The sequence below is a fragment of the Topomyia yanbarensis genome, chromosome 3 (assembly GCF_030247195.1).
Source record: "Topomyia yanbarensis strain Yona2022 chromosome 3, ASM3024719v1, whole genome shotgun sequence".
Lineage (NCBI taxonomy): Eukaryota > Metazoa > Arthropoda > Insecta > Diptera > Culicidae > Topomyia > Topomyia yanbarensis.
In genome coordinates this window covers 223,501,875-223,523,188 of record NC_080672.1, presented here as the reverse complement: position 1 = coordinate 223,523,188, position 21,314 = coordinate 223,501,875, and the positions used below count along the sequence as shown (strand labels likewise).

At 37.3% G+C, this 21,314-nt stretch overlaps 1 protein-coding gene across 5 annotated transcripts in view; it reads left to right on the top strand.

The window, feature by feature from the left end:
• The window catches only part of LOC131687829 (uridine-cytidine kinase-like 1), a 521,941-nt gene that overhangs the window by 80,109 nt on the left and 420,518 nt on the right, over positions 1-21,314 (top strand). For 2 of the 5 annotated variants that reach the window (XM_058971918.1, XM_058971917.1), the window contains exon 1: positions 11,083-11,237. The exons of 2 other annotated variants lie outside the window; for them this stretch is intronic. In XM_058971918.1, the coding sequence (XP_058827901.1) occupies positions 11,194-11,237 (44 nt within the window). In that variant the 5' untranslated portion in view covers positions 11,083-11,193. Of the gene's footprint in view, positions 1-11,082; positions 11,238-21,314 lie in introns of those variants that run through there. One more of the 5 variants, XM_058971922.1, reaches the window with a different exon arrangement.

The window sequence follows — 21,314 nt, the reverse complement described above, 5'->3', positions numbered from 1 at the left end:
CACATACATACACACACACACACATACACACACATACACACACACACACACACATACATACATACACACACACATACAGACTTTTTCCGATCTCGACGAACTGAGTCGAATGGGATATGACACTCGGCCCTCCGGGCCGGGATTAGGTTGACGTTTTTCAGAGTGATTGCATAACCTTTCTATATGAGAAAGGCAAAAATGTGCCAAAATCCAAAAAAGTGAATCGTAGTCAAATTTTTTTTTTCGAGTTTGCATCAAATCTCGACGTTTCATGCACCTTGAACACATTTAGCATCAAAAATAAAAATTCTATTTTTAATTTTTCCTATAGTTTATATGAGAAATTTCTGTGTGGCCGCACTCTGAAACCCGTAATTCCGGAACCAGAATTCCGATCGATCCAAAATTCAATAGCAGCCGATGGGAAGGTTGCACCTTTCATTTGAGACTAAGTTTGGGCAAATCGGTCCAGCCATCTCTGAGAAAAATGAGTGACATTATTTGACACATACGCACATACATACACACACACACACACATACACACACACATACACACACACATACACACACACATACATACATACACACACATACAGACTTTTTCCGATCTCGACGAACTGAGTCGAATGGGATATGACACCCGGCCCTCCGGGCCGGGATTAGGTTGACGTTTTTCAGAGTGATTGCATAACCTTTCTATATGAGAAAGGCAAAAATGTGCCAAAATCCAAAAAAGTGAATCGTAGTCAAATTTTTTTTTCGAGTTTGCATCAAATCTCGACGTTTCATGCACCTTGAACACATTTAGCATCAAAAATAAAAATTCTATTTTTAATTTTTCCTATAGTTTATATGAGAAATTTCTGTGTGGCCGTACTCTGAAACCCGTAATTCCGGAACCAGAATTCCGATCGATCCAAAATTCAATAGCAGCCGATGGGAAGGTTGCACCTTTCATTTGAGACTAAGTTTGGGCAAATCGGTCCAGCCATCTCTGAGAAAAATGAGTGACATTATTTGACACATACGCACATACATACACACACACACACATACACACACACATACACACACATACACACACACATACATACATACACACACACATACAGACTTTTTCCGATCTCGACGAACTGAGTCGAATGGGATATGACACCCGGCCCTCCGGGCCGGGATTATGTTGACGTTTTTCAGAGTGATTGCATAACCTTTCTATATGAGAAAGGCAAAAATGTGCCAAAATCCAAAAAAGTGAATCGTAGTCAAATTTTTTTTTCGAGTTTGCATCAAATCTCGACGTTTCATGCACCTTGAACACATTTAGCATCAAAAATAAAAATTCTATTTTTAATTTTTCCTATAGTTTATATGAGAAATTTCTGTGTGGCCGTACTCTGAAACCCGTAATTCCGGAACCAGAATTCCGATCGATCCAAAATTCAATAGCAGCCGATGGGAAGGTTGCACCTTTCATTTGAGACTAAGTTTGGGCAAATCGGTCCAGCCATCTCTGAGAAAAATGAGTGACATTATTTGACACATACGCACATACATACACACACACACACATACACACACACATACACACACATACACACACATACATACATACACACACACATACAGACTTTTTCCGATCTCGACGAACTGAGTCGAATGGGATATGACACCCGGCCCTCCGGGCCGGGATTAGGTTGACGTTTTTCAGAGTGATTGCATAACCTTTCTATATGAGAAAGGCAAAACGTGTGTAAGCATTTGAATTATTATTCGATAAACACTAGCGTCGCTACACCAACCTATCCCAACTATTCGTCAAATCCATTCCGGAACCGGTTCGAAATCCTGAATGGATTCAGTATGGAATTTTGCTCAAAGAAAACAACCGATTCCGACTCTATCAGTTGATGCATTTGAGCTGGGATTCATGCTGAAAGTCCGAATCGGTTCCGGATTAGTTTGACTGGGTAGAGGAATAACCGCTGTCAATTCTGTCGAACTCAGCCACAAAAAAACATAACGACAGTACCACACCTGGTTTGGATATTCCAACTACCTTCGAAACCTTAGAAATTTTACACAAGTTGAATGCTGAAGATGGACGTCTGTTCTCTGTGCCCCAAGGTCCAACAACATTTAACCTCAACTGTCGCACTAACACAACCACGCATGAATTAGACTATACGAAATGAATGAAACAGCCGCCAGTGAGTGATGATTGTTTTGGTTTGACTTCTACCGCACGGGGGTGACAATACCGGCAATTATGAGAAGCATTATCAATAAAAGCATTATTCTAGGAAAAAAATTATATTCACATTAAATTTCATTGTAAGCATTTTGAAAGTATTGCTTTTTCTACAGACATATATGTGAATTGTAATGATTCAATACCTCATACAGCGCGAAACAGCAGGCACCATTCACACATCTCCTGTATTCGAACACTTACTTTCAGCCAAATACATATTTGCTTTCAGCTTTCGAGTAAATACACAATATTTTCGTACTTTCGAATTTTTTATTTTTTTTTATTGTAGTATTTATCTATCTGTTGTATTTCTACATTTTCGTATTTTTGTATTTTTGTGTTTCAGTATTTTTGTATTATGGTATTTTTGAGTTTTTCTATTTTTTTATTTATATTTTTGTATGGGTTTTTGTATTTCTGTATTGTTTCATTTTAGTAATTTTGAATTGTTGGATTGTTGTATTTCTGTATTTGAATATTTTTGTAGTTTTAGCATCTTTGTACTTTTTGTATTTTTGTATCCCTGTATTTTTATATTTTTTGTGTTTATGGATTCTCGTATTTTTGAAATTTTTGTTTTTAGAATTTTAGTATTTCTGTATTTTAGTATGTTTGCATTATTGTGTTTTTGAATTTCTGGATTTATATATTTTGTTTTTTTTCTGAAATTTGAATTTTTGAACTTAAGAATTTTTCAATATCGGATTTTTATAAATTTTCGAGGTTTTTAATTTTAGACATTAGAATTTTTCAATGGTTGAATTTTCGAAATATTGAATTTTTGGTTATTGAAATTTCTAAAATTTTCATATTCTTGAATTTTTGAATCTTTGCCTTTTGAACTTTTAAATACTCGAATTTATGATTTTTTTAATTTCTGAATATTTAGTATTTTGTTATCTTGAATTTTTAATTTATTGATCCTTTGAATTTTTGCATTTATATATTTTTGTATTTTGTTTTTGTTGTATTTTTGTGTTTTTGCGTTTGTAAATTTTTGTGTTGTTGTTGCGTTGAATTGCAGAAGTTTTTAATTTTAGAATACAAGAATTTTTTAATTGCTGAATTCTTGATATTTTTTAATATTTGAATGTTTGAATTTGAATTTCTGAATTACAGAATTTTTGAATTCTTTGCTCTTCGAATTTTGGAATTTTTAATAATTGAATATTGGAGTTATTGAATTTTTGAAACCAGAATTTTCAAATTTTTGCATGTTTTAATCATTGATTTTTCGAGTTTTTGAATTTCTGAACCTTTGAATTACCGGATCTTTGGGTTTTTATTTCTTTTTCAATTTTTGGATTTTAAAAATCTTCGAATTCTTGAATTTTCGAATTTCTGTACAAATGTTTTCAATTTTTGATCTTTTGAAATTAAGAATTTTGTGCTAAAAGGGCTTTTCATTTTTTTTGTATTTTTAGTGCTTTTGAATTTTAGTAATTCTGTATTTTTGATTTTTTCTTTTTGTATTTGTATTTTTATTGTGGTTGTATTAATTTGATTTGGAAATTTTGCATCTTTGTATTTTAGAACTATTGAATTTGTAATACTTGAATTGCATTACATGAATTTTTGTATCATTGTGTTCCTGAATTTTTGGGTCTTACTATTTGAACATTTCGATTTTTGAAGTTTATAATTTTTAACATTTGAATTCTTCAACTTTCCTGAATTTTTGAAGATTTGATTTTTTAATTTTAGACTTTTTGCCTTTCTCATATAGAAAGGTTATGCAATCACTCTGAAAAACGTCAACCTAATCCCGGCCCGGAGGGCCGAGTGTCATATCCCATTCGATTCAGTTCGTCGAGATCGGAAAAGTCTGTATGTGTGTGTATGTATGTGTGTGTATGTATGTGTGTGTATGTGTGTGTATGTATGTGCGTATGTGTCAAATAATGTCACTCATTTTTCTCAGAGATGGCTGGACCGATTTGCCCAAACTTAGTCTCAAATGAAAGGTGCAACCTTCCCATCGGCTGCTATTGAATTTTGGATCGATCGGAATTCTGGTTCCGGAATTACGGGTTTCAGAGTGCGGCCACACAGAAATTTCTCATATAAACTATAGGAAAAATTAAAAATAGAATTTTTATTTTTGATGCTAAATGTGTTCAAGGTGCATGAAACGTCGAGATTTGATGCAAACTCGAAAAAAATTTGACGACGATTCACTTTTTTGGATTTTGGCACATTTTTGCCTTTCTCATATAGAAAGGTTATGCAATCACTCTGAAAAACGTCAACCTAATTTTTTTCGACTCGCATAAGGTTTCTGGATTTTAACAGGGGCGTAGTTGATGGTTTACGGAGAGGGGTTACACCCCCTCCCCCTCTACTGTTCACTCCCCTCCTTTAAAAATCTCCTTAAATCACCCCTCAGACCACCACCCCATACAGCCCTCATACCCCTACCTTTCAACCCTTTAAACTTTTTTTTCTTTAAACCACCACTATATCACAAAGCATACCAATTTAAGCTGGGGAGTCGTTCGTTCATGGGACTTTCGCCTTCCTCACATACCCACCCCCGCATGACAAAATGAGTTAGCAAGCAGATAACATTGATCTAATGCTGATTAGGCTAATGGAGTATGATATTTTTTTGTTTCAAGTGTTTCACCGTCGACAAGTAGCTCCCCAGGTAACCAATAAGCAAGCTAAATGCATCTTAACGGCTACTTGATAAGCACTTAAGTCATATTAAATGCTATTTAAAAAGTCGCTTTTGGCAAAATATACGGCTAAATTACTGCTGTGCCATGAAAATGCTTTTTTACTGCTGTTGTGCATTCAGAATGCTGCTTAGTGGCAAGAAGTTTTTAAACAGTTTTTCGAATGCTGATTAACAACAGATATGCATAACGAATGCTGGCATACGGCAAGAAGCATCCGAAATGCAAATTTTACGCTACTTTACTGCATACACTAATGCTTGTTGGTTACCTGGGTCATCAAGTTCGAGGCTGGCATGCCATTGTGTATAAGTGCAAAGTGTGCTAAGAATGTAATGGACATTTCCACAATAGGGATCTTTAGGGGTGTGCGGGTTAAGGCATATTCTGATGCAGATTAGTACCGTGAGTTAATATCTCAGTCCTTTTTCAATTTTTTGGCCCGAAACTATTGAAAAAACATTTTTTAGTTTGTTTCCTTTTAGGACAATAACACATCCAAACCCATGCGACTTGCACGACCCTATAGGTTGCCTTATCAGATCTACCATAGTTTGCAGATGAAACTTGGGATGGCAGGTTGCTAGCGGATTGATAAAGTACCAGATCATGCACGGAAACGAAAAACTACCTAAAATTGAGTTCCTTTGACTCAATCTCGTGGTATCGTGGGGGAACTTAAAATTAGGTAAACCGTGTTGAAGGTAGTTTCCATTTAACCACGGCAAAAATTACAACTCATTGATAGGTTTTTTATACTCAAATTTAAGTTGAATTTACCTAATTTTGAGTTCAACCCAAACAACTCAAAAGTACCTTCCTCCACGGAAGACCTCGACTGAGTCGAATCTCTCTTTTTGTTTTTGATAACACTAATAAGTGCGAAAGCGACGCACAACTCAAAAGTAAGTTAAAACAACTTATTCTGCAGGTTGTTTTATTTAACCGTGTGCTGTGTGGGGTGCTGTGTTGAGTTTAATTTGGTTTTTTTAAATTTAAAAATCATAAAAGAATAATTAAGGTTTAAGAATGATATGAGTGTACTCGTAAGGACACCCGCTACCAATACATATGAAAAACTGGCACAATTTTTCCAAATTACCCAGGTAACCAATAAGCAAGCTGAATGTGTCTTAACGGCTACTTGATAAGCACTTAAGTCGTTTTAAATGCTATTTAATAGTCGCTTTTGGCAAAATATACGGCTACATTACTGCTGTGCTATGAAAATGCTTTTTTACTACTGTTGTGCATTCAGAATGCTGCTACTGGCAAGAAGTTTTTAAACAGTTTTTCAAATGCTGATTAACAACAGTTATGCATAACGAATGCCAGCATACTGCAAGAAGCATCCGGAATGCAAATTTTACGCTAGTTTACTGCATACACTAATGCTTGTTGGTTACCTGGGTAAAGATCCCTATTATGTTGAACATAAAAAGCCTCCGTGCCATAGTTTAGAGAAATGAGAAAGGCACAATTGCACCGCTAGGTGGATTAAAACAGGTTTTTAATTATAACATTGTTTAATTTTGGAATATTCATTTTTTTAAATTTTTGTGGATGTTTGTTGTTATTGGAATTCTCTAATCTCAAAATTTTTAAATTTTTGATTACAGATATCTTGAATTTAAGATATTTTTAGCAAGCAATTTATATATTTTTGTTACTTCTGTCATTTATTTTTAAAAAACTATAAATTTTTCGCTCTCAACGTCTTGTATTTATGATTTTTATAATGTACATAATTTATTCTGTTTTAGAATTTCGTTCAGTTTTTGAATTTACAAATTATTGAATTTATCATTCCTCAGTTGTGCTTAATAACACTAGTAACAGTGACGTAGTGCTCTGCCAGTGATGTTATGCAGCAAAGCTAGCGTTGTGTGGCTGGACCACATAGTCGCAGCGAAGGATACCAAGCTGCACAAAGCCGCTGACGGTCCACCTGAAGAGGTGTTATCAAACCCGCCGGCGCATGTGCAAACCAACCTGTGATTGACTTATTTGTCCGGTTTACTTCACAGTTTATAGAGAACAATTGCGCAAAGAGTGAAGTCAAAAAAGTCTACCTATCGTGCACAATTGGAATCCGTCTTTGTAGCAATAGGGATCTTTAATTTGGAAAAATTGCCTCAGTTTTTCATATGTATTGTTAGCAGGTGTCCTTACGAGTACACTCATAACATTCTCAAACCTTAATTATTATTTTCTGATTTTTAAATTAAATAAAACCAAATTAAATTAAACCACAGAGAACAGACGTCCATCTTCAGCATTCAACTTGTGTAAAATCTCTAACGGTTTCGAAGGTAGTTTGGATATCTAAACCAGGTGCGCTACTGTCGTCATGATTTTTTGTGGCTGAGTGCGACAGAATTGACAGCGGTTATTCCTCTACCCAGTCAAACTAGTCCGGAACCGATTCGGACTTCCAGCATGAATTCCAGCTCAAATGCGTCAACCGATAGAGTCGGAATCAGTTGTTTTCTTTGAGCTAGATTTCATGCAGAATCCATCCAGGATTTCGAACCGGTTCCGGAATCGATTTGACGGATAGTTGGGATAGGTTGGTGTGGCGGCGCTAGTGTTTTTAGTATATTAATTCAAATGTTTACACACGTTTTTTAAATATTTTTGTTCGATCATGGATGTCTGTTCTCTGTGATTAAACCAACAAACTGACAGTTGTCCTACTAAGTGACGTATCTGCAAATATCTCGTTCGCCTCATTGTTAACCGGGACATCACCCCACACAGCATGATCTGGTACTTTTGCAATCCGCTGGTAGCCTGCCATCCCAAATTTCTTCTGCAAACTATGGTAGAACTGATAAGGCAACCTATAGTGTCGTGCAAGTCGCATGGGTTTGGATGTGTTATTGTCCTAAAAGGAAACAAACTAAAAAATGTTTTTTTCAATATTTTCGGGCCTAAAAATTGAAAAAGGACTGAGATATTAACTCACGGTACTATTCTGCATCAGAATATGCCTTAACCCACACACCCCTAAAGATCCCTATTCTGCTCGATAAGTAGACTTTTTTGGCTTCACTCTCTGCACACTCTTTGCGCCCCTTTATACCCACTAAGACGTCCAAAAAATTGTTGCAAAACCGTTCAACACGGGTCCAACGATGGACGTTTGTTGAACGGTTATTTGGACCAACCGTTCTTAGAGGGTACTAACGCCTTCGGTTTACTCAAATATACTCAGTCAAACCGATTCCGAAACCGGTTCGGTATCTTGAATGAATTCAATAAAGATTTCGACTTAGCTCAAATCTAGGGGCAGATCACTCTAAGAATGTATAACAAATTTGCATCAAATTGAAAAAAAAATGCATTTAATTTCCATTTTTGCATCAGCTTTGCACTGCATCGCAGAAGTTTGTTTAACAAACCTCTTACACTGATCCACATTGTTCGACGTTTTGTTAAATGTAGGGCTAGTTTTTCTGTAGGGTTTTGACGTCTTACACGCAACGCAAACAACATTGCACGCAACGCAAAAACATTGCACGCAACGCAAAATACATTATGAATTTCTATTTTGATGGAAATAAATGCATTTAATTTCGCTGATTTTAAAAAATGCATCACAAGTGATCTGCCCCTAGGCTCAAATGCAATAACCTATTCTGACTCAGTAGGTTTCGGAATCGGTTGTTGCCTTTCAACTGGATTCCATATTGAATTCATTCAGGATTTCGAATCAAATTGCGAATGGTTTGACCAGGTACCGGGTAAGCCGACTGAGCGGTATCGATTTGATCTGTAGTAACTTGGTATCCACAAAAACGCACTGTGATTGTGCCTAAGCATATCATTTATGCAAAATATCAAAGTACTACATCCGTAGCAACGTTACATTGCATTTATGTGCGTTATCCATCTTCACTGCCGCTTAGTCGGCTTTAAACTAGCCATACCCCATGTTTGAGTAAACCAGCCGAACGAGTGGATCACAGATTTGATTGCGCTTCCGACGGATGATTTACAAACACGTTCTCCAGCGGAAACTTGGCCTCAGCTGTGTGGCCAAGCTGCATCACACTAACTTTGCTGCATAACATCACTTGGCAGAGCATTGTATAACTGTTACTAATGTTAATAAGTACAACTGAAAAATCAAACAATTAAACAACTAGAAAATTCAAAAACTGCAGTCAAAATTCCGAAACAAATTATGCAGAAATTATCCACACAAATCCAGAAATACAGAACTTTAAGAACTTTTTTTTCAGATTAACTAATATTAAATGTACTTTGTAAAACATTTTCAATTTTTCCTGAATAATATTTCTAAATCGATGAAAGGAGTATGAGCTGTCATTAAACGTCAAATTTTGACGTTTACAGACAGCTTTTACACGTTTCATCGATTTAGAACAACTTTGAATTATTTGTTACTCTATGCACAGAAAACAGACATCCATGATCGAACAAAAATATTTAAAAAACGTGTGTAAACATTTGAATTAATATACGAAAAACACTTGCGCCGCCACACCAACCTATCCCAACTATCCGTCAAATCGATTCCGGAACCGGTTCGAAATCCTGGATGGATTCAGCATGGAATCTAGCTCAAAGAAAACAACCGATTCCGACTCTTTCGGTTGACGCATTTGAGCTGGAATTCATGCTGGAAGTCCGAATCGGTTCCGGACTAGTTTGACTGGGTAGAGGAATAACCGCTGTCAATTCTGTCGCACTCAGCCACAAAAAAAACATGACGACAGTAGCGCACCTGGTTTAGGTTATCCAAACTACCTTCGAAACCGTTAGAGATTTTACACAAGTTGAATGCTGAAGATGGACGTCTGTTCTCTGTGCTCTATGGGAGGCGGGATGCCTCACCCGAAGGTACCATCCGCCGGCAGGCATGCTGGCGACCGGATGGCGTGCGAACGGCAGGCAAAAGGCATGCGAATGGCGGGGCTAATATTCATAGCAAAGAACGCAGCCATCCGTCTGGTTGTTGCATCTGAGCCTGCATTTCATTCACCCGTCACTTGTCGGCATGTATTGAGGCGATCGGTGTTGGCAGGTGGGGCATCTCGCCTCCGGTTAGCTATCCACACAGGGAACAGACGTCCATCTTCAGCATTCAACTTGTGTAAAATTTCTAACGGTTTCGAAGGTAGTTGGAATATCCAAACCAGGTGCGCTACTGTCGTTATGTTTTTTGTGGCTGAGTTCGACAGAATTGACAGCGGTTATTCCTCTACCCAGTCAAACTAATCCGGAACCGATTCGGACTTTCAGCATGAATCCCAGCTCAAATGCATCAACTGATAGAGTCGGAATCGGTTGTTTTCTTTGAGCAAGATTCCATACTGAATCCATTCAGGATTTCGAACCGGTTCCGGAATGGATTTGACGAATAGTTGGGATAGGTTGGTGTGGCGACGCTAGTGTTTATCGAATATTAATTCAAATGTTTACACACGTTTTTTAAATATTATTCGTGGCATTTAAAACTGAACTCCATGAAAGTGCGATTTTTCTTATAAAAGTGCGCTTTTACATTGAATCGTTTTCATGTATGAGGCGCACTTATTCCTCGTTGGATAATACATAAGTGCGTAATAGACACCAAGACGATTCAATGTTAAAGCGCAGTTCTATTGGCGTTTCCGCACTTTCAGTCACACTTATTATGTGCGCAATGCGCTATACTTTTGTTTGATCATGGATGTCTGTTCTCTGTGCTTTCCATCTGCCGTGGTAATGTGGGTAACGACACTGAATCCCTCTGGAGGGATTCAGCGTCTATAGGTCTGTTCCAGTACCAGGAGAAACTGGAAGTACTCCGGAGAAAATCGTTCCTGTACTCTCTTCTTCTCTTTTTTCTTCTGGTAGCAAACCGGAGTAAAAAGGAGCAAAGATTTTTTACTCCTGTTTACTCCGGAGTGACTTCCGTGTACTGGAACAAACCTTATAGTTCTAACCAGAGATGCCAGATTTGCAGACAAGTCTGCAAATTCGCAGACTTTTAATTTAAGCTGCAGATTTTTTCGATGACGCAGATAGTTTGCAGATTTTTTAGTTTGGTTGAAGATATTTTAGTTTGGTTGCAGATATTTACAGATTTTTGAAAATAAAGGCTTTTGGCTACACTGGCTTTCCTGACATTTTTTGTTCTTCCCAGACTTTTAAAATTATTATTGCAGACATTTGAAAAAAGTACCTGGCATCTCTGGTTCTAACAACATTTCGAATCTGTGTGGTATACAAAAGTGAGACTTAATTTAAGATGTCTGAAAATCAAAATGCACCGAGTTCCGCTTCATCTGACAGGTGAGTTTTTGAAACTCATAAGAAAGACAACTACTCGTTCCAACTAGCCGGAATTTGGAATTTCGGCTCAAGAAAAACAACGAATTGAGTGTCGGCGAAAACGATGTACTGCGAATGTACAATAAAAATGATGTATTAGCGGTATTAGCGATGTGTCCCAGTAAAGTTCAGCTGGAAATGAACTGGAATTCGGGCTGGTTCCAGTTCGCATTCCGGCTCCAGTGACAATCGATTCTAACTAGAATCGGTTGTGTCACTGGAGCCGGAATACGAATTGGGACCAGCCCGAATTCCGGTTTATTTCCGGCTGAGCTTAACTGGGGTTTAGCGGCCCTTACCCTTGCAGTATTTTAGTCAATACTAGACTGCCGTACTACGCATAATTGTCGCATGTTACTTTTTGATCATTTTCACTTTTTTGCATCAAACAGTCCTTTTTGAAGTATATTTTCATAAGACATCCAAATTATACAGTTTGTTCAAAGACTCCGAAAATACCAAGTCTGTCCCATTGTTGAAACTCTGCGCAGAATATTGTCCCACTAACAAAAAAGTGCGCAATAAAAAAATAATCGAAGCATTTCGTTAAGTACATTACGCTAGATGTCGGGCACGATTGCATGTCGTTTTCCGGAATACCATTTCCCGGAATGTACTATTTTCCGGAATATTTCCCGGAATACCATTTCCCGGAACGTACTTTTTCTCGGCAATTTGTTATACTATTGAAATCTGAAGTACTTTGACGACATTTGCATTTAAAACTATATTGCTACTCAAATATGTTTGGTTCCCTTCACAGCTTGTCTTTGCACGCTGATCATGTTAATGAATTTGAAAAACTAATTCTCATGCATAATGTAATTTTATTTGAAATCATTATCAATTAATCGAAGGTCCAGGAAATAGCTTATGCTAAAAAGAAGGCGATATCAAAGCAGGTCGTAATTTAATTTAAAATTAATAGCATTTCAAAAATATGCTGCGAAAATTTTAAAGAAGGCAAGTCCATTTCATTGTATTTATTGTATTTGAATCAATGAAATTCCTAAAATTATTTCCATTGATTTGTTATTGTTCCAAAGAAGGCTAATTCACATAGAAATTTTTAATACGAAGTGAAATTTAAAAAACAAGACATTTTCAATGCACTGTTACTGTAAACTAATATTAGTGAGAATAAAAATCAATGAAAGCCCAAGAGTATTTTCAGAGAAACTTCATATAGATTAAAATAACATTCTACACAAAATTCCAAAGAAGAATGCATATTTATAAGAAGGCAGACAAATACATTCACAATCTATAAAATTTTTAAGGTTCCAGGAATATTTATGACCAAATTTTAGGAAATGTTTATATTTTTGCCTTTCTCAATAGAAAGGTAGGGTGATGAGCCTATTTTGGCACCATTAGGGAGAGGGTCGCACTATTTGTTGAACAACTTTAAAAGAAGCCATATTATCTATAACCTTTCTCAGAATAAAGTATCAGTGTACTGTTTCTTAAACATCGATATAATGCTTATTTAGCAGAATTGCCTCAATTTTCAGCATAAATGAAAATAAATATTCCATTCTGTGCATCTATTCCCACCTCAGCGATTCAATTATCGCCTCATGGGTGTGCCAATTTCCACCTCATCGAAAAACAATCTAGTTGAAACGCAATGCCTCATATTCCATTTGCGTCGATTCTAACTATTGCAATTGCTCTGAAAACCGACTTTTTAACGGAGGCCCGGAGGGCCGAGTGACATACCATTCGATTCAGTTCGTCGAGTTCGGCAAATGTCTGTGTGTATGTATGTGTGTATGTATGTATGTGTGTGTGCGTCTGTGTGTGTATGTGACCAAAAATGTCACTCATTTTTCTCAGAGATGGCTGAACCGATTTTGACAAACTTAGTCTCAAATGAGGTGCAACGTTCCCATAGGCTGCTATTGAAATTCTAATGGATCCGACTTCCGGTTCCGGAATTACAGGGTGATGAGTACTAACATGCAGAAAATGTCGATTTTAATAAATTCTGCAATGAATGTACAGTGACACAATCTCATATTCGTACACCTCTAGTGTAATTGTAATTGTAATTGTAATTTTATTGCATACGGTATTCTGTTGGTTTACACCTAGTATCAGGACAAGGAAAAATATATATATTTGTGTATATATTTAATATTGTTTCACAAACGTTTGCGCTATTTAATATAGGTATTGCTTTGTAAATGTGGTAGTAGAATCATCATCGGTCATTTTCTTATCATTTGTAATCTAAAGTGTGCAAGTTTCCGTACACTACACATAAAAATCATTACTTGGTGTGAAAATGGCACAATTTCATATTCGTACACTTTTGAAAAGTCATTCAATTTGTACCTGTTATTTCCTTATTACCTGTTATTTATTTTGACCTGTTATTTCTTTATTTTTTTTTGTTTTACTTTGAAAAATAGATTTTATGACTACAGAAAAGTGTTCATTGGCATAGTTTCCTCGACACTAGTTTAAGAAATTCCCTCAAATTGACGTAATGGTTAAAAAAAAGTAAACTAACTGCCATTATGGGACGGAAACTAATTATCACTCACCAAAATGAAGCTAAATCACTTCATAAAATCTTTGAAATTGTTCAAAGGTTGCGTCCAACTATTTAACATGTTGTTAAAAACTTTCATGTGGCGAAATGCAGAACAGATATTGCGAAAAACTTGAACTGTAAAAAATTTGCGATGAGGGATAAACGATTTTTAATTAGAAAAATCGAGTAATTAATGTGGTAACATGGTAAATAAATTGAATCATAGCATTTAAGTATAAGTCTGCTTTGGTACGGCTCGTAATGTACGGAGAACTGACAATTACAATGCCTGTGTTCTGAGCAAGAAGCTGTTCATCAATGAGAAGAACAAAGAATTGATTTTTTATACACTAAACAACTTTATTGGAATATTGGAAAGATGTTAAACTTTGTCTACGAGTCCAAATTCAACATCTTTGACTCAAATGGCTGTTGTTTTGGGTGGAGGAAATCGAACTCAGACCTTGACGTAATAGTCTTATAACAGCAGCTAAGCGCAGGGACAGTGGAGTTATTGTATGGAGTATTATATGTCCACTAGAAGTGCTAGAAATTTGGCCTTCATTGATGGAATAATGGATCAGAATATGCATTTTAATATGAATATCTTAAAATAAATTTTAAAGCAAAGCTTCCGTAAAATGGTACTTTTACTAAAAAATGGTGGACATTGGAAATTCGACCAGGAGAAAAAACTAAAGCATCAGGCGTGCAAAAAACGTTCAGAGTAAATTTATAATTGTTTAAATGTTATGGATTCTCCACTGCAGACCCCGTTTACTAACTGATTTGAAAAATAAATGGGAGTATTTGGATAAAAAGTGAAAAACTATCCGGATTATAATGAGAATGATCTTAGAAACTACTATTTAGAAGAATGAGATAAAATTTAAGTTGAATGCACACAAAAACTAGTTGTTAGCATTCCAATACGATTGAAAACTGTAATTACAAACAAAAGGTACCACATTGAATATTTATTATAGAAATTTCAATTGATTTTTGAAAAAAATATGTGTACTGTACGAATATGAGATTGCGTGTATATTTGACTATCTTTAGAATTATGATTTTTTGTGAAAAAATGAGCATTTGTAGTACAAAGATAATTATTGTATCTTCCTTATGCTGTCTAGTAAACTATTTCTACATAAATAAAATGTCTCGTGAACTCATTTTTTACTTGTAAAATGCATATAAGCATTCCGCACAGCGGTGTACGAAAATGAGATTGTGTCACTGTATAAAGGTGAAAATTTTTCCAAAATATGACCACAACTGCTTCGATTTGTAGTATTAGGTCACTAACATCCATTCAAAGTCTATTTGGCCACATTGGCCACCATCATCGGTTCCGGAAGCCCCGGCGGAAGTATCTAAATTCAGAATAACAGTCACATCGGTTTCTCGGAGATGGCCAGACCGATTCGACTAAACTTGGCCTCAAATGAAAGGTATTGCGTCCCCGTAATTGGCAATTTAATTTCATCTCGATCCGACTTCCGGTTCCAGAGTTACAGGTTGTGGCGTGCGATCACATAGCAAATTGTGATTCAAACCGATACTCCGATGAAAGCGAAAAAGGTAAAAATTTCGCTAAAATGTCTCTCAGACAACTTCAATTTGCTGTTCTAGGTCACCGACGGCCAAACTTTCGTTGACTACATTGCCCACCATAGACGGTTCCGGAAGTGCTCGGGAAAAGCGGCCGTCTTTCAAAATTGACGAACTCACATTAGTTTCCCGGAAATGGTTGGTCCGATTTTCACAAACCTAGTCCCAAATGATAGCTATAATATCCCCAAAGATGTCTATTGAATTTCGTGCGGATCGCTTATATGGGTCCGGAAATATAGACTAAATCGTCCGGTCACATATGAAATTCCCATATAAGCCGGAACTCAATTTTTTTTCAAAGGGGGGACCCCATGAAATTTCAGAAATCGAATTCGTATTTTTGATGCCAAACATCTTTAAAATGCATGAAACGTCGAGATTTTATGCTATCTCGAATTTTTTTTTTATAAAAATCGACTTTTTGGGACTTCGCACCTTTTTGCCTTTCTCATATAAAGAAAGGCTATGCAATCACTGTAAATATCGGAGGGCCGAGTGTCATACACCATTCGATTCAGTTCGTCGAGATCGGCAAATGTCTGTGTGTGTATGTATGTGTGTGTGTGTGTGTATGTGTGTGTGTCATTTAAACTCACACAACCTCCTTGCCCTTACACCTCCCTCCTTCATCACTCCCCTCTCCATGGACCACCCTCACGCCCGCATTTCCTTCATCCACCCCGTACACCGAAATAAGATGAAGGATTTCTGACGCATCCTCCACTCCCATTCTACTAACCCCCCATTCCTTCCACTTTCAAACCCATTCCACCATTTCAAAATATAATCACATGAAGATAACATTGAACTCATGCTGATTAAGCTAATTAAATATTATTCTTTTGCCTTTCTCATATAGAAAGGTTATGCAATTGCTCCAAAACCGACTTTCTAACCAAGGCCCGGAGGGCCGAGTCTCATATAACATTCGACTCAGTTCGCCGAGGTCGCAAAATATCTGTGTGTATGTATGTGTGTATGTATGTGTGTATGTATGTATGTGTGTAGGGTAAGGTGGGGCAAATCCGACCTAGTAAATGGTTTTGGCTGTTAAATGCTCATTCTACATCGGATCAAGTCGTTTTATATACCAAATTAAAGGTTAGACTCCTGGGCAACTTTTTGTATATAGCATTTTATTTGGGTCTTCGGAATATCTTGATATACAAGCGTTTTACAAAAATGTTCATTTTTGCTGTTTTCTAAAATGGTGGGGTAAACCCGACCCCCTATGTTTTTGGTTGATTTAGTGCAGATATTACTCAAATTTTATGGTTTTGCCTTTCTCATATAAAGAAAGGCTATGCAATCACTGTAAAAATCGACTTTTTAACGGAGGGCCGAGTGTCATACACCATTCGATTCAGTTCGTCGAGATCGGCAAATGTCTGTGTGTGTATGTATGTGTGTGTGTATGTAAGTGTGTCATTTAAACTCACACAATTTTCTCAGAGATGGCTGAACCGATTTTCGCAAACTTAGTTTCATATGAAAGGTATAACGCTCCCATAAGCTGCTATTGAATTTTTAGTTGACCCGACTTCCGGTTCCGGAGTTACGGGTTGAAGAGTGCGGTCACACAGCAAATTCCCATATAAACTGGTACCACCATGATGTTCAAATGATGTAAAACATATTAAAATTGATGTAACATTACTCTAGTTTGCGGGTCTGGATCACTAATGATCAATCAAAGCACCTTTGACCACATTGGCCACCTATGACAGTTCATGACGCCCCCGGGGAACCCGCCAAGTTCCTAAGCTAATATCACACCCATTCCCCAACGAATTCTCTACCGATTTTTACAAACTTGATTTCAAATGAAAGATACAGTAATACCATTGACTGCTGCTGAATTTCATTCTGTTCTGACTCTTGCTTCCGGAGTTACAGGGCTGTTAGTAAGGATACACTGGAATTTCCCATATAAATCGGTACAATCGTAATACCTCAGAGGCTAAAAACTATTGAAATGGTCACCAAATTACTTCTAATCGCAGATCTAGATCACTGATTGCCAATCAAACATTCTTTGAATATATTGTCCACTATCGACGATTCCGGAAGTCCGGAATTCCGGGCATATTCCACAAATAAAGTCACATCGGTTCTTCGGTGATGACTGAACCGATTTTCTCAAACCAAGTCTCAAATGGAAGGCAAAATATGCAGCTGAGTATTCCATCAGAGCCCCTCCCCCCACCCCCCCCCCCCCCCTCCCGCCTTGCCCTTACATCTCCCTCCTTCATCACTACCGTCCCCTTGGACCACCCTGACGCCCGCATTTCCTTCATCCACCCCGTATACCAAAATGAGATGAAGGATTTCTGACGCATCCTCCACTTCCACTCTACTAACCCCCCATTCCCTCCACTTTTAAACCCATTCCACCAACATTTCAAAATATAATCACATGAAGATAACATTGAACTCATGATGATTAAGCTAATTAAATACTATTCTTTTGCCTTTCTGATATATAAAGGTTACGCAATTGCTCCAAAAACCGACTTTATAACCGAGGCCCGGAGGGCCGAGTCTCATATAACATACGACTCAGTTCGCCGAGATCGCAAAATATCTGTGTGTATGTATGTGTGTATGTGTGTATGTGTGTATGTATGTATGTATGTATGTATGTATGTATGTATGTATGTATGTATGTATGTATGTATGTATGTATGTATGTGTGTATGTGCGGATTTGTTAACAAAATCGGTTTTTTGGAGATGGCTGAACCGATTTTTACAAACTAAGATTCAAATGAAAGGTATACTATTCCCATAGGTTGCTATTGAATTTGATTTTCAACCGACATTTTGTCCCGGATTACGAGTTGAAGAGTATGGTTACCAAACAAAATTTGTTGATTTGTCCACATCGGTTTCTCGGAATTTTCTGAACCGATTTTGACAAACTTGAATTTAAATGGAAGGTCCATCAGCTGCAGTTGAATTTTGTGTGGATCCGAGTTCTGGTTCCTGAATTACAGGGTGATACGGAGGATCACGCAGCAAATCTCGATTCTAACGAATTCTGCGATGAATGTAAAAAGGTGAAATTTTTGCCTTTCTCAATAGAAAGGTATTGCAATTGCTCTGAAAACCGACTTTTTAAGGGAGGCCCGGAGGGCCGAGCGACATGTACCATTCGATTCAGTTCGTCGAGTTCGGCAAATGTCTGTGTGTGTATGTATGTGTGTATGTATGTATGTGTGTGTATGTGCGTATGTGTGTGTGTATGTTACCAAAAATATCACTCATTTTTCTCAGAGATGGCTGAACCGATTTTGACAAACTTAGTCTCAAATGAAAGGTGCAACGTTCCCATAGGCTGCTATTGAATTTCTAATGGATCCGACTTCCGGTTCCGGAATTACAGGGTGATGAGTACGAACACGCAGAAAATGTCGATTTTAATACATTCTGCAATGAATGCATAAAGGTGAAATTTTTTCGAAAATATGACCACAACTGCTTCGATTTGTAGTATTAGGTCACTAACATCCATTCAAAGTCTATTTGGCCACATTGGCCACCATCATCGATTCCGGAAGCCCCGGCGGAAGTATCTAAATTCAGAATAACAGTCACATCGGTTTCTCGGAGATGGCTAGACCGATTCGACTAAACTTGGCCTCAAATGAAAGGTATTGCGTCCCCGTAAATGGCTATTTAATTTCATCCCGATCCGACTTCCGGTTCCGGAGTTATAGGTTGTGGCGTGCGATCACATAGCAAATTGTGATTCAAACCGATACTCCGATGAAAGCAAAAAAGGTAAAAACTTCGCTAAAATGTCTCTCAAACAACTTCAATTTGCTGTTCTAGGTCACCGACGGCCAACCTTTCGTTCACTACATTGACCACCATAGACGGTTCCGGAAGTGCCCGGGAAAAGCGGCCATCTTTCAAAATTTACGAACTCACATCAGTTTCCTGGAAATGGTTGGTCCGATTTTCACAAACTTAGTCCCAAATGATAGCTATAATATCCCCACAGATGTTTATAAAATTTCGTGCGGATCGCTTATATGGGGCCGGAAATATAGACTAAATCGTCCGGTCACATATGAAATTCCCATATAAGCCGGAACTCAAATTTTTTTTTCAAAGGGGGGACCCCATGAAATTTCGAATTCGTATTTTTGATGCCAAACATCTTTAAAATGCATGAAACGTCGAGATTATATGTTATCTCGAAACTTTTTTTTTGACATTAAAAATGTCTTACTCCACTATCTGGGGCTAGGTGTCATTCTAAAATCTAAACTATCTCCCATGTAACGAAACTATGTAAGGTTTGCACGCTTATAACTCCGATATTACTAGGTGTATTTTAATCATTCATACACCAACTGATTCAGAAACACCTAACTTAAATATTGGTAATAATTTAATATCTCCGCAATAAAAGTAAACTTTTGGAAATTGGTAAAATTAAAAAGTTCACGAAAAACGGGAAAATTACCATTCGTGAGGCAGATTTTTCAGACACAGCCGTCAAGAGAGGGCAGCTTAGTTGCTCAATGAAACACGAAAAGTCATAAATAGAAGCAACGCATGTCCGTTTAAATCAGTTGTTGCTCTTGTCCCATACGAGAAACATCGTCTCCGGGTGATGCAATAAGCGCTATCGATTTTCTTTAACGTTGGCATTTGCACACACTCGCACCTAAGTGGCTAAACCATATACGGTTAGTTTATAAATAGAGGTGACGCGTACCCGTTTGAATCAGTTTTTGTTCTTATGTCGAACGGGTAAGATCATGGCTGCAGCGTCTGGGCACTACAATAAGCGGTAGACGCTATGCATTTTCGGCAGCGGTGGCCGTGTGCGGATTTTTTGGGGTACCAGCACGGTGTCACAGAATGATTTGCAAAGTGGGTGGGCGGGGTGGTTTGGATTAAATTCAATACGGTGTGTGCTGCTTAAGAGTGTTGCGTTTGAAAAAAATATATTTATTTTTATGCATGCGTGTGCGTTGTAACTTGTTAATCCATGTTTACGGCGCTTTGTAGCTGCGTAGGGTAAAGAGCCTATTGGTTTTCATGTTTCATATTTCGGTTATACGTTTTTTATCAGTAAGGCATCTGACAACGTGCTTCTGTAGTTATTGCACTGTTCAGCAACGTAGTATTTTATATAGGAGAGTACACTCAGGTTTTTCTACGCGGATTTTGAAATTTACGCGGTTTTCATTAACGCGTTTTTTTTTAATTTACGCGGTTTTCATTTACACGGCCTGTATCCCCTGCGTGAAAAATCTGAGTGTAATTGCATCGGAAACAATCACATTCCCAGCAGAACTTTTTGTTTTCTAATTTCAAACACTTTTATTTCGTACTGCACACAACGGAAAATTTTAAAACAGAACTTACCGTCCCACCAGCAGTTGAAGCGGGTGTTCTTTTTCGATTCAAATTCAAGCCATGTCTTAAGCGTTACTGGACTTAAAATTGTTTTCCCAGTTTATCCAGTCAGAATATCTGTCCTACCCTATGTATTTAAAACACAGTTCTAATTGCGTTTTAAAGTATACAACAAATAGAACGGTTGGGTATACGAATTTAAATTTTAAAATAAATCTGTTTTAAATTATGAAACAAACCGCTGTACTGAAGATATAATTATGTCAGTCCTATTACCACATGAAACACCTATATAACATAAAACGCTGCAGAATTGGTTTAATAATACAATGTTTACACTACAGAGTTATAACACGTTTTAATAATTAGCAACAAGAAAAATGTCACCAAGATAGCATAAAACCCGTTTTAACTGGTAGTGCGAACGTTGCATAACAATGTAATTTATCAAATACACTCAGGTTTTTTTACGCGGGGGATAGGAGCCGCGTAAATGAAAACCGC